The following is a 13,530-nucleotide window of genomic DNA, read 5'->3' on the forward strand; positions in this document are numbered from 1 at the left end:
GGGGCTACAGGGATGCTGGGGAGGGACTCTTCATTAGGGACTGTAGTGACAGGACAAGGGGTAATGGGTTAAAACTTAAACAGGGGAAGTTTAGAAGTTTAGTTCCTGTGAGGGTGGTGAGGCACTGGAATGGGTTGCCCGTGGAGGTTGTGAATGCTCCATCCCTGGCAGTGTTCAAGGCCAGGTTGGACAGAGCCTTGGGTGGGATGGTTTAGTGTGAGGTGTCCCTGCCCATGGCAGGGGGGTTGGAACTGGATGATCTTGAAGTCCTTTCCAACCCGAACTATTCTATGATTCTATGATTCTATGACTGAAGACCTGATGGGTTTAAACATGGTGATTTCTACCTGTGGGAATGAGGTGCTTATAGTAAAATGACTACAGAATGAATTGTATGAATAACTCCTTCCAAAGAACATTGGGAATAAGCATCATACCTTAAGGAGAAAAGGACTGTTAGCAAAGAATTTACATCTCCAAGGCAAAAGACTGTGGAGGTGAAGTCAGGTTTGGCAGAAGTCATACTGGATGAAATGTTGTGAAGTATCTTGAGCAAATAAGAAGGGAAGAAGGAGGACCATGGCAATGAAGACAGGGAGAAGATGGAGGATGAGCCAAGAAGAGAAAGATCACTTTCCGTGTGATCCCATGTTCATTCTTGGAAATAATGGAATAAAACACACAACAGAAGTGAACCACACCAACAGGCTTGATTGATAGCAAATCTTTGATAAGCAACTGGTTTTCTAGGTGAGCCTATTCCAGTTGGCAGTCCCTGCAAGAGATGTGGATGGCAGTGCTCATGTGCCTCAGGTATCTGTTTCCACCACCAGTGCTGAGAGCAGTTGCCTCCACTTGCCGCTGCAGAATGATTTCTTCTGGACTGGGGAAACAGTGGCTGGGTGCAGGATCAAACCACTTCCCCTCCAAGGGAAGGTTTCATCTGTGATGAAGAAGAGGTGAGACACTCGCATGCATACAGATGGAACAAAGTCGACATCTGTCCTACCATTGGAAGAAGGAATGCTTTCTAATGGATGAATAGATGATGGCAAAAGAGATGGGTTTCAGGAAAACATTTAATACTGTCACACAGGACATTCCTAGGGAAGCTGGCAGAGACAGGATTAGTAGAGGAGCTGCTCAGCAGTGAGGAATTAACTCGAAGGAAGATCGCAGCGGAGAGTTGTAAGAGAGCTTATCTAACCAGAGAGGAGGTTACTAGTGAACACGCTCAGGGATGTATTTTAGGACTGGTTTGATTTAATTTCACTTAAATTTCATTTAAAACTTTGTCACAGAAGGAGGTAGAACACTGATGTCTCTGTGGCAGTAAGGTTGAAAGACTATGTCAGTACAAATGAGGATCTGATGAAGAGCTGGATCCCCTTAAGTAGAAGGCAGAAATAGTATCTAATTCAGTAAAAGACAAATTGCAGTTAAGGCTTTGCTTTTGAAGCAAATTCTACCCATTAGGAACTTCAGCCAGAAGTAAAGAGCTGATCAGTCAGTGTAGCATTATGGCCATCATATGAGAATCTGTTGATACTTCATCTGAAATGTTATGTTCAACTCTTGAAGAAAGGATGAATTGGGAAGAGCAGATGCAGAGGAGAGCTTGGAGCACTGTTAGTTGGAGCACAGGGGGGTCTGTATTATGACAGATGATAGGGTAGGAGAGCAACTTCATGTGTTTAGTCTTGCATGTGAAGAGGTGATATGATTGCTGGCTACAAATACCTCAGGCAAGTAAACATTTTGGAGGGAGAAAGCAATTTAAGCTAAAGAAGAATGTTGGCACAAAAACAAATGGGACTTAGGTGGCTATGAATGTAGGCTGGAAATCAAAAGGGGTTGTTGTGCCACCAGAGCAGTGAGGTCCTGAAACAGGGTCATGATGGCAGGGACAAAACAGATAACCAGTTTTAAGATGAAGATCAATAAGCTTGTGAATGGGACTAGGTGACATGGTGGCTGTGAAATCACTAGGCTCATTTGCCCATGGATGTTTGTGAGGTTTTGCTGTAGTGATGGCGAATGGGCTGTTGAGCTCCATATGCACCACTGAAGTTGTGCCGTTTGTATGAGACCAAGCGCAGCCGACAGAAGTGATATCTTGGGATAAGCATTCAGAGTTCATTTTGCTTGATAGAGAAGAATATCACGTTTCAGCCAGCTTATCAAATTAATTATTTATATCTTTTTTACATTTCAAGTGTAAGTACTGCAGCCTTTTCACTTGCAAAATTGCCAGGGGCTCCACTGGAGGTTTGATGCATTTTGGCACTCCAAATGCATGAGTATGGTCACCGTGTGTATTTCTGGAGCTCGTTATTTGCCAGTATGACTTGTTTGCACAGAATAAAATATTCAGCAGGGCATAAGAGATAAAAACTTAAATTTCCCTTTCTAAAAGTAATATGGGAATTAGCCTACATTACACAGCTTAAATTACACTGATTCTGCTCCAGGCTTAGAATACAATTTTCAGAATACTTCTAATCTGTGAGGAATCTAAACCATATGGAAATCTTCTGAATCCCCCAGGGTGGTTTTGACACTCTACCCATAGGTCTTAGAATATTTAGGTTTTTTTTCTGATACAACAATCTCAGTTCCAGGTGTGAGATTCTTCAGTAATAAAATAGTTGCCCCAGTTAATTTTCTGGCATCAAGGAAGTTATATCAACAAGGGGAATATGAATGCTTATAGATAATAATATCACTTGTAATAATCCCAGTGAGTTGTACTAGTTTTGATTAGTCAGTGCAGTTGATGGTGTCACTTTCTGACATACAAAGACCCCTTTAGCTCCTTGCTTAAAAATGAGTCATGGGTTCGTTAAAGAATTAGGACTTTTCAAACTTGTTTTACCTTTGGGCAGAGAAACAGCTTCCGTGGAGCTCAGAAGCAAAGATTGCTGTGATTTTTCACCAGACCTTTCCCAGTCCTGATACAGCAGGTTTTTGGAGCTCATCACCCATAGCAATCATTCAGCCCTGTGGCTCATATCCTGCTTTTGAAAAGCCATTTCCATTCGGTGCACATGTCTGTTCCCTGTGTTTATATGAAGGAGTGAACGGGGCTTTCAGATGTAAGGATCAGAATGGAATCAAATAAATTGCTTCCAAAGGTAGGAAACCGGTTCACACTTCAGAGCCTCATTTTGCTCCAGATGTGGCGTTTTACAGGTCGTGCCAGTTGGAGCTGATCATAAACCAACTGACCTGTTGTGACACTTAAAATCTTGGTAGAATTTGCACTTTGCCTGCAAGCCAGCACTTCATTTTCGTCCTATTTGGATCTGGGTCTGTAGCTGTGAATGGGGTGATTCATAGAATCACAGAGTGGTTTGGGTTGGAAGGGACCTTAAAGCTCATGCAGTTCCAACCCCCTGCCACAGGCAGGGACACTTTCCACTAGAGCAGCTGCTCCAAGCCCCGTCCAACCTGGCCTTGATAGAGTCTTTTCTATCTTGATGATTGCCCCAGAGTTAACGATTAAAATGGGGTTTCATTCGCTCTGCCATTACAAAGAGGGGTACGGATGCATGTGTTCAGTTGAACACATGGGTTTTCTCACACCCCTTCATTCTGGAGGAACTGTTTTGATTCAAAAGCATTTAACTGACTTTGTACCGTTCAGTGTAACATGTTTGTGATACATTGCCAGGCAAGCAGCCTGCAGAGAAGTGTAGTCCTTGTCTCAAGACTCTGAGTGTGTTAATGGTTGTGGATGTGATGTTCATTTGTGTTTGATTACTCCAAAATAATTAATCCAGCCTCAGTTTTAGAGGATTGGGGTGGGGAAGAAGGTGAAAGTTTGCCTTATTTAGTGTTGTGCTTGTAAACTTTAATATATACAAGTGCTGATTTTGGAAGTACATGAAAAACATGTTTGGAAAAGAATATAATGATATCTGTATGGTTATGTCCAAATGTAGAGCTTAAATCCTAGCAGGGACCTAGGTACCAAGAGGGTGGAAGCTCTACTGTATTGAATACAGCCTACCTGCAGTATGCTTTGTGCCTCACTTCTCCTGTCTATAGAACAGAGCTCATAAATCTTGCCATCATTTGCATAGTGTTTTGATATCAGGTTCCTCTTCTAAGTCTGAAGTAACATTAATTATTAGTCGTGGGACTGCTATTTCCCTTTGATTTCTCCCCACCTCCATATTGCCATGTATGCAGCCCCTTCTGCAGGATAGAGGACAGGCTAAACCACCCTCGCTGAGATTACTCCATCACCTCTGATGGTGTAGCACAAAGCCATTTATTTCTCCACTCCGGAGTCTGAAGTCTCTGAACTTCATTAGCCCAAGGGAGTGGTAGGCCCAAGCGTGCTCCGAAATGCCGATCTTCTGCTTTGATAACTGAGCTCTGAAATCAAGATAAACAAGCTGCCCTATATACTGAACATGTCCTAATTGCACACTTGAAGCAAACCAGCCAATCGATGAGTGTGTGTCACCCGCTAATGAATATTTGTAGTTTTGGAGGATTTCATATGTGGGATTCCTTGTGGCTCCTGCAGTTATTAACAGAGAGGCTCCGAAGACCCTGTTCAGGAGGCAAACTTGGCTCTGTCTCCACCAAGAAACTGTGTCATTTAATTTCATCTGTTAGCTGGGCATGGTCACTCTTATTCAAATCATGTTAGCTAATACTTCTTTAAAACTGTTTACACTGTGTGCAGAGTTGTGTTTAAAATCCTATTAGCTAATACATTTCCTAGTCTAGACTTGGGCAGGGTTGACTCCCTGAAGAACTCATAGCAGGACTTTGTTTACTTGCAGAGGGTACAAGAGGGACAGAAAGGGTAATGATGTTTGAAACTGTCCAAACGACTTTTGCTGTGCCACGTATTTTGCTCTCTGACTGTCTCCTCACTCTTAGAATTGCGGAGATTCTTTATTGAGAGGTGGCTCTCAAGTCATGAGGGTGACTTTGCAAGCCAAGGGAGTATAGCCACAAACCAAGGTCTTAGGCGTTTGGCATTGGGAGCCAGGGCTCTCTGTGGGAGCAGTGGAAGGAGGAAAGCACAGAAGGCACATATAAGTTAGGGTGGCAGAGCCCCAGGGAGCCACACACTGAGACTTCCACTGAACAAGAAACACATCATGGACATTCAGGAACCAAAGAGAAAACTTTCTTGGTGGGGGGTATCAGTGGGTTTTCAAATGTAGCCCACTAACAGGAGAAAGAGGCTGGGTTTGATGCTTAGGTTGCGCCCAGGATGGCCTGATAATAGGACTTCCTTCCTTCTGCAAGTCACAGACAGCATCAATGAGGGGTCCTGTACTTTGACTCACAGTCCAGCACCTTACTGACACACATGAAGAGCCTGAGCTCCCAGGTTAGGTACCTGAAGCAATCACTAAGACATCAAGTGCTGTGAGTGGCTTCCTTGTTGCTGGTGGAAGATCATCTAACACCTTCTAGATTCTGCTCCACTGTAAGCTTCTAAACTTACTTCGTTTTGGTTATCTTCCCCTAGTCACTCAAAGTAGGTCTCAGAAGGTAGGTGTGATGCTACAGTTGCCATGTTAAGCAGGAATACCAAACCCATTGCTCTGCATCCTTTTGCCAACTGTTTTCACTGTAACTAGTTCTGATTTAGCAGTGCAAGCGGAACATCTTGGGAGGAAAACACTATTATCTCAGCCAAACATTAAATACTGTGTAATTCCAAGCCTTTCTCAAATGATGGCTTGGATTATTGACTTGAAATGCAGACAGTGTTTCTGATCGTAGTGATACTGCCTTTTGAATATTGTAATAGAGTTTCAGTAAACTCTAAAGTTGACTGTAAAGTTCCCATTGGAAAAGTCAAGCATTCGACTTGCCTGGTTCTCAGGAGTTGTTGCAATTTGATTTTTGTCATGGTTTTCCTACTGATGTCTCTGTTTTTCTGCTTTCTTAAACTATCCTCCTCTCTGGAATGTCTAACCTTTCTTTAATTTGCCTTCTTCATACAGTCCCATCACAAATCGATTGCACTCCCACACTTACCATTCAAATATAAATAAATTCATTAAATTATTTACCAAAATGTGGTAAAACAAATAGACGTATCCTGGGTTTTGGTTTTGGGGTTTTGTTGTTGGATTTTTTTTTTGTCTTATTTTCTAAAGCATCCTTTTCCTTCTCTTTAAGTTTTTAATCTCGAGCCTTATAGTAAGGGCTTTTTCTGCCTTGTTAAATTGCATACACATCCGTAACACTGTGTATCAGCATCATTAATAAACGTTGGGTCCTCTATGTATCCCCCTTCCTGGGCAAGATTATTCTCTACTGTGTATTTACTAGAGCTACATCCTGTCTACTTCAGCTACTTGAGTAAGTAGCAATAGTTTAACTGCTGAGTGTATAGTGTGCGTCATTTATTTGTCCTGACTAGATCCACTGCTGATTTCATAAACATCTGGGGGAAGAAATACCAAACTAACAAATATTTGGAGAACCCCCTAATGTAGGATCTTAAGAGGATGATATCGTCTCTCAGCTTGAAAATTAAAATCAGCGCTGTTCACAGCTGATTAACTTCCCTATCTAATACTTCCCACAAACCGAGCTAATGTAATAAAACTTACCGAAACAAGGTTTAGTAAAGCCACAAAGAATATTTGGATGACAGGGAGCTATAGAGTGGTTCAGGCTGGCCCGATGTTCACTTTGTAATGGCTCTGTGCTTTGTCCTGTCCAGTGGATGGGTGTAGCAGAGCAACAGACCTTGCATTGGGTTGAAACAGTCTCTTTGCCGACTCAAGGGTGATGTGAATTAGCTGTACTATATTTTCCTTATATCTAGTCAGTGATTGATTGTTGTTTTCCCATCAACTCTAACAACTCTCATTTTTGGTCCTACAGAGTCATCAGCAAAGTGGTGCCAGCTCCAGAGGCCAAACCTGCTACGCCTGTGAGCCGACCCAAAACTCCTCCACCCGTTCCATCACCAGTACCAGCTCCCGTTCATGTCACCCCTCCTCCAGCTCCAGCTCCTCCTCCTCCACAAGCCACCGTCTCACCGGTCCTGATCCCACCGCCCTCTCCAGCCGTTTCGGCGACAGGAGGCTCCAAAGCTCCGGTTAGGAGTGTGGTGACCGAGACCGTCAGTACTTATGTGGTAGGTTACACACGCTGCCGTGTTTGTCCAGTGCCAGTGACACTCCTCTCTTGAGTTGTTGAGCTCCTGGGTGACTCATCATCTCAAACTGATGGTACTTCGTGATGTTCCTCTTTGTTAAGCCACTCTATCCTTCCCTTGCTTCCATGCATGTTTTGAGGGGTTAATAACCATTAAAACACTGCTGCTTGGACTGAATTTTTCCTTTGTTCCCAGCTCAATGTTTTAACTTTTCATAAATCCAGTTATATTCCCCTTGGGTTTCTGTGCTCACTAAGTTCGAGCATTTATTTTTGAAGGTGGAACTATTTTTATATAGGTGCTTTCGTAAGTACTGAATTGAAACCTCAAATGTCAAACTCGCCATAGATTTTGCTGTCAGTCAGGTAAAGTACAAAACCTCGTACAACATCAAGAATTTGACTTAGCTCTCGTTTGAAATGTGTAGAGGCTACAAATCTCTTTCCTGCCTTCCTCAGCATACAGAAATTGCAGATGTTTGTGCATCTCAGGAAGGCTGTAGATAGTTCATTAGCCTGTCTGTTTGACAGAGGCTCTGAACGTGGCCTCTCTCTGGCGGCATTAAGATTTCATTGTTTTAGAGAAGTCTCCCATCAAACATGATGTAGGAACTATATTCTCTAACAGAACATGGACCTACCTCCAGGCAGAAACTTTCTGCTTTAGATGCAGTGTAAAATGGAAGTCTTGACCGTTCCTGATCACTCAAGAGCAGCAGATACCATTAACAACAGTAGCAGTGTCGTTATCCTCCCTGTCCTGGCCAAGTTCCAGCTTGGTTGGTGACACCTTGCTCATCTGTAGTGGGTAGCACTTTAAAAACTCACCATTTGAAACAGCTAAAACTTGCTTTTATTACAGTTTCCTGTGCTTTAATTGCAGCATATCATGATATTTATCCTCTTTTTTTTAATCCCTGTTTTTATAATGATTCCTAATGTAAATCTACCCTGAGTTTTTTAATGGAAAAAGTGCTCTTCCCTGCTGGACTTAAACTGTTGGGTGTCATGTTACTGGTTTCTATTTAAACAGCTGCTACATTTCACTCCTGAGTTAGTTACAGCACTAGACCTCACATAGGCTGTGCATATCTTCAGGGTGTAGGATACACATCCTCACCTTCTGTATCATAGCTGTAAACACAGTGAAACTCTTATGTATCAAGCTTGGAAATGCACTCTAAAAAGGGAACATTGCCAGAATACTGCACTACATCCCATTTTCTTCAGTAAAGCAAACAATTTAGAGGTTATGTTAGTTTAAAGAAGGAAAACCTAGAACTTTACCTATGTACTTCTGATGGTAACACTCTTATAGAGAACTCAGAGGACATGTAGACTCCAGGTTATTTCTTTTGCAACATTACAGTTGAAACCAGGGGTTTACTGCATTAGGCTCCAATTATGTGCACAGTCAGAGAGACTCCTGATACGAGACATTTATAAGTCCAAAAGCTGAGAGAGAGGTTGGGGAATAATTACTATTAGCCTCTTGTATGAAGGGAATCCAGGACACAGAATGATGAAATGGTTTTCCCCAGGTCGCATGGGAAAGCTTGTCCAGAGATAAGATTGGAGCCAGTGTGACAGAGGTGTGCAACTTCCGTCTGCAGGGGAGGACAGGAGTTTAAAAAGAAGAAAGAAAGGATGTGGGATCTTCCTGTAGGATAGCATCTCAGTCAGTGTGCTCTGATCATTAACTCTCAGTGGTTTGTACTAAAATAGCACTCAGCAATCACACAGTGTCTCTGCTTCCACGACCCTTGGCTCACTGGGGAGTGAGAAGTGATGCAATATATTTAACATCCTCATTCAGCAGTTTGGGAAAGTTAGGGTGTCCCTTTTCAATGGGACATCAGGCAGTGCTGCCTGCACCCAGCACCACCAGTGCCTGTGCTGGAGGATGGTGGATGGTGTGGGTACATCCACGTTGCTCAAGTAGGTAGTAAAGGGCTGTTGTCAGTCCAACAGCCCACACCACAGCCCAGCATCTCCCTCTGCCCAGCAGCATCACCCCACAGCAATGACTGCAAACCTCTTCGCACCAAGCACAGCAGATGCTTCTCTACCAACTTAAAATGACTTTGCAGATGTGAGATTAGATTATAGAATCATGGAATGGTTTGGGTTGGAAGGGACCCTAAAGCTCATCCAGTTCCAACCTGCCATAGGGTTTCAACCCCACTAGGCCCGGTTGCTCCAAGCCCCTGTGTCCAACCTGGCCTTGAACACTGCCAGGGATGGGGCAGCCACAGCTTCTCTGGGCACCCTGTGCCAGCGCCTCAGCACCCTCATAGTGATTGACACTTGAAGGTATTGGAAGGCTGCTCTGAGGTCTCCCCAAAGCCTTCTCTTTTCCAGGCTGAACAAGCCCAGCTCTCAGCCTGGCTCTATAGGAGGGGTGCTCCAGCCCTCTCATCATCTTCACGACCCCCCTCTAGACTCATTCAAGCAGACAGGAATGATTATTGCAATCGATCAGCTTTAAAATCAGGATGTAAACATAAAAATCATAAAGCTCTGAATATGCTAAATCCAGTGAGCAGCTGCCTCATGCTGTAAATGATCTGCCTTTCTTGTTTCCTTTACCCTTTAGTGAATTGAACTGCCACAAAAATGTCATAGGGGGAATGGAAAGTTACTCAGTAACAACTTTTTTTATATCCTGATCTTATCAGCTAGCTGCAGTTGAAGACTTTGGCTAATAAGTAATACGGCAATATATACACATGGCACTGGATGTTTTATGTGTATATAAGCTGTTATCTTCCACGGGAGGCTGCCGGTACTCGCTCTTGCCATTAGCAGGGTAGAATTTTAAGAGTCGCTGTAGTATAGACAGAGAAGGAATTGTGTCCATAAGCCCTGACTGCTGTATGTGAATGTAACTGGCTTTACTGGTTTACAGGACAGTAGAGAAAAACGCCTGCTTTTGTCATGTATACCATAGGAAAATCAATTGAGACATCACTCCAAGCACTTCTGATCAGAGAATTCATAACAGCGGCGGCTGCCGAATAGCTGTGTTAGAGAAGCAAGAATTGCATTAACTATTAAATATCAATTTTGCTGCCTGCTTAGCCCTGAAAACCAGCTGACTTCCCTTTTCTTTGCACCAGATCCGAGATGAGTGGGGTAACCAGATCTGGATCTGTCCTGGCTGTAACAAGCCAGATGATGGCAGTCCAATGATAGGTTGTGATGACTGCGACGATTGGTATCACTGGTAAGTTGCTCATCCCTCCTCTTCTGCTGTTCCTCGGCAGATTGGGGCTCTATTATTAAAAACCCTTCTTTTTTATGTAATGGTTTTTGACGCCAGGAATATTTAAATGGTTTTAATGTGTCCAATTTAATCATCTGGGAGATATTTTTATCTCTGTGTCTGTGGCATTTGAAGCAGCAGATTGTAAGCTGTGAAGGAGAGTTGCTTTTTAATTAATGGGCATTTGGGTTGGAAACGGCTGGGAAATATTGCTGATTCCGGTAATTCTGTGAGAACTCCAGGATTATGAGCATCGTGTATACAGAGAGACATTTCAAATTATGAAGCATTGTATGAACAGTAATATAAATGTCAGCTCTAATAAAAGGGTTGGAGGGAATTAATCACTTTTTTAGGCATTTTCTTAAACAGCTATGTAAAATCATAAGTTTTGCTGCAGATGTTAAAGAAGCTTTTGATATTATTTTAAATCTAGCCTATTATACCTGGAAGTGCACTGCTATCTTCTATTAAAATAACACTTCTTCTCTGAGTGTCCTTTCAATATTTGTTTCAAAGCAAGTGTAATTTTCGGTTTCTGTTCGATCATGAAGATAATGATAATATAATTTCTATATTAATTTGAATTAATACAGGTCTAATTTGAATTAATGTCTCCCACTGAAAAGTTTCATTTCTTTGGGTAAGAAACAACAGCACCGTTACTCCACTGAAATTATAAGATATTTTCCCATCCTTCCTAGGCCTTGCGTTGGGATTACAGCTGCACCCCCAGAAGAGATGCAATGGTTCTGCTCCAAGTGTGCCAACAAAAAGAAGGATAAGAAACACAAGAAGAGGAAGCACAGGGCACACTGAAGACTCTGCAGTGGACCAATACCATGTGGTTGCCGCGGCACCTTCTGCCCTGACTTGGCTGCAGGGGAGGAATCCAGCCAGCTCCTGTCCCACCCTCCGTCACCGGCGGTCAGGGTCATGACTCTGGAGCGAATCAGGGGTGAGGAGATGCTCTCCATCGGGGGCTGTTGCTTTTCACAGGCCATCCAAGCCAGGGGGGTTGGATTTTGGTACATTCTGATGCTGTCTTTCACCTACCGAGACCAATTTGCACAGGGTGACATGAAGACTTCGGTAGTTCATGCTCCCGCTCCCGCTCCTGTGGCTTGGCAGCAACAAAGACGAATGTTGTAAATACAGATACCTGCCCTGTTTCTTCTCGATTTGTTCTTAATCCCTCTTGAACCTTTGCAGTAAGGTGCTGAGAGGAGGAGAAAATGTAAATTTGCAGTAAGTTGTAAACTGAGACGACCTTCTGGAATGATTTTCTGTAGGCTGGGTACAGTTCAGCCTCGACTCCTGCTGAGCCAGATAATCGTGACGCCGAAATAAAAAGAGTGGCTGGTAAATATTTTTGTGACGAGAATATATGAAGCTTTTTGCCCTTGATTTTTAGTACTAACATAAAATAAAACACGTTCAAGCTTTTGTGATATATCTTCTATTTTTTAAAAAGGAAAAAAAACAAAGTTTCTATTGTGTCAGGGTTTTTTTTTTTTCCTTCCGTGTGAATTGATTTCCGTGGACCTGTAATATATTTTATACATTGGTTTTTTGGGAGGGGTTTGGTTTTTTTTTTAGTCTTCGTCAACTGTACCTTATCATTGCTTGTACATTTCATTGGTGTGTAAAAACACTTCCCATTAAAAGATGTTCACACGTGTAAATACCTGATATTTATAAAGTAATTCTCTCTTTTTTTTTTTTTTTTTTTGTAATTATGATTTTTTTAGGGCTTTTTTTCCTTGCTTTGCCCAGGAAAACCAACCTTGCAGCTGTTAAAAACCCGGGTGACATCCACCTTGTCCCTATGGCTTTAAGGGATTGGTGAGATCTGCCCCAGTGGTGCATGCACGAGGAGTTGGCCAGCACCATAAGTAGGCCTTGATTCAGACACTTAAACATGTGGTAACTTCTTAAGAAGTGAGTAATCCCATTGCCTTCAAGGAGCCTGTTCCCACACTTCGTTATACATGTGCTTAGATGCCTTCTGAATTGCGAGCTTAAGCCAGGGGGCTCTGCACCTCCAATGGGAGCTGCAGTGTGTTAATCTGTAGCTGGAACTGAGCTTTTTTACTTTCTTTTCCTTTAACAAGTGGTAGTTTGCCAAAAGCATCAGGCTCGTGTTTAGATGGAGGAGATACAGGATAGCATCAAGGCCAGAGGATGCGTTCCTCTGCCTTCTGTATCCCCTTGGAGAGACCAGTAAAGCGAATACGAGTTGTATTCCCCATTCAACGTGAGGGGGGAAATTGCAGAGATAAAATAAGTCAGTATTAAATATTGTAACGCAATAGTTTGGGGAGCTAATTAAGTACAAGGCTAAAACCATGAAAGCAAAAATGGCACCTTTTGTTTCCAAAGGGCTTTTAGACTTTGTTGGTTCATTTGGGGATATTTCTACTTCAAAGCCACCCAGTGAGAAGCAGCTGATGTTTGAGAATATGACCCTTCAACCTGTTGCACACATATTAAGAGTTATTTCCTAAATGCATCCGAATTTATATTAATGGGAATGATCCAAATTGGTATTCATGGGAATGAATCAGTTGTGTTTTTAACAGTACCAAGTTTAGGCAGGGAGATGAGGCTTTGCTGATAGAACTTGTTAAAACTGCGTATCAGTGCAGATACGGATGAAATTGGTTTATTAAAAGTGCACTGTTACCTTCTTTGTTCAATGCCACCTCATTTATAGTCCGTCCCTGCTAATTACCAGTCAAGAAGGTTCTTGGGTTTGATTTTTGCCTTTGGTTTCAGTTTGAATTGTTGGATGTTGCAAACCTGATTCTCGGTTGGTTCTGTTCCCACGTGTAACGTGCAGACATACAAAATGCACAGTCTTTGGTCATTTCTGGTTGCAATAATAAAAGAATTAGCTTTTGATAAGTCGTTTTGTCCGTTTCCTCCTCCCCTCCATTAATCAGAGCTTCTCTCATCGAATCTACACCATTATTCAAGGTGCCACGGGAGGGCTGAACTTGGCCCATTGGCCCTTCAGCTATTTCTGTGCATGCTTGAGCGTCGCTGCCGCCGGGTTGGTTTCCTACCCCGGGGTTTATGGTTTTATAAATGGCAGTAAAAACCCAAAGCACCGT

The 13,530-nt window shown here is 42.7% G+C and overlaps 1 protein-coding gene across 1 annotated transcript in view; it reads left to right on the forward strand.

Moving 5' to 3' along the window:
• Positions 1-13,321, forward strand: part of TAF3 (TATA-box binding protein associated factor 3) — a 124,342-nt gene extending 111,021 nt beyond the window's left edge. The window contains exons 5-7 of the mRNA XM_065665225.1: positions 6,874-7,129; positions 10,269-10,375; positions 11,119-13,321. Coding sequence (XP_065521297.1) covers positions 6,874-7,129; positions 10,269-10,375; positions 11,119-11,233 — 478 coding nt within the window. The 3' untranslated portion in view covers positions 11,234-13,321. The remainder of the gene's footprint in view (positions 1-6,873; positions 7,130-10,268; positions 10,376-11,118) is intronic.
• Positions 13,322-13,530: the final 209 nt, after the last annotated feature.

This window comes from Lathamus discolor, chromosome 1, assembly GCF_037157495.1.
Source record: "Lathamus discolor isolate bLatDis1 chromosome 1, bLatDis1.hap1, whole genome shotgun sequence".
In the NCBI taxonomy this organism is placed as follows: domain Eukaryota; kingdom Metazoa; phylum Chordata; class Aves; order Psittaciformes; family Psittacidae; genus Lathamus; species Lathamus discolor.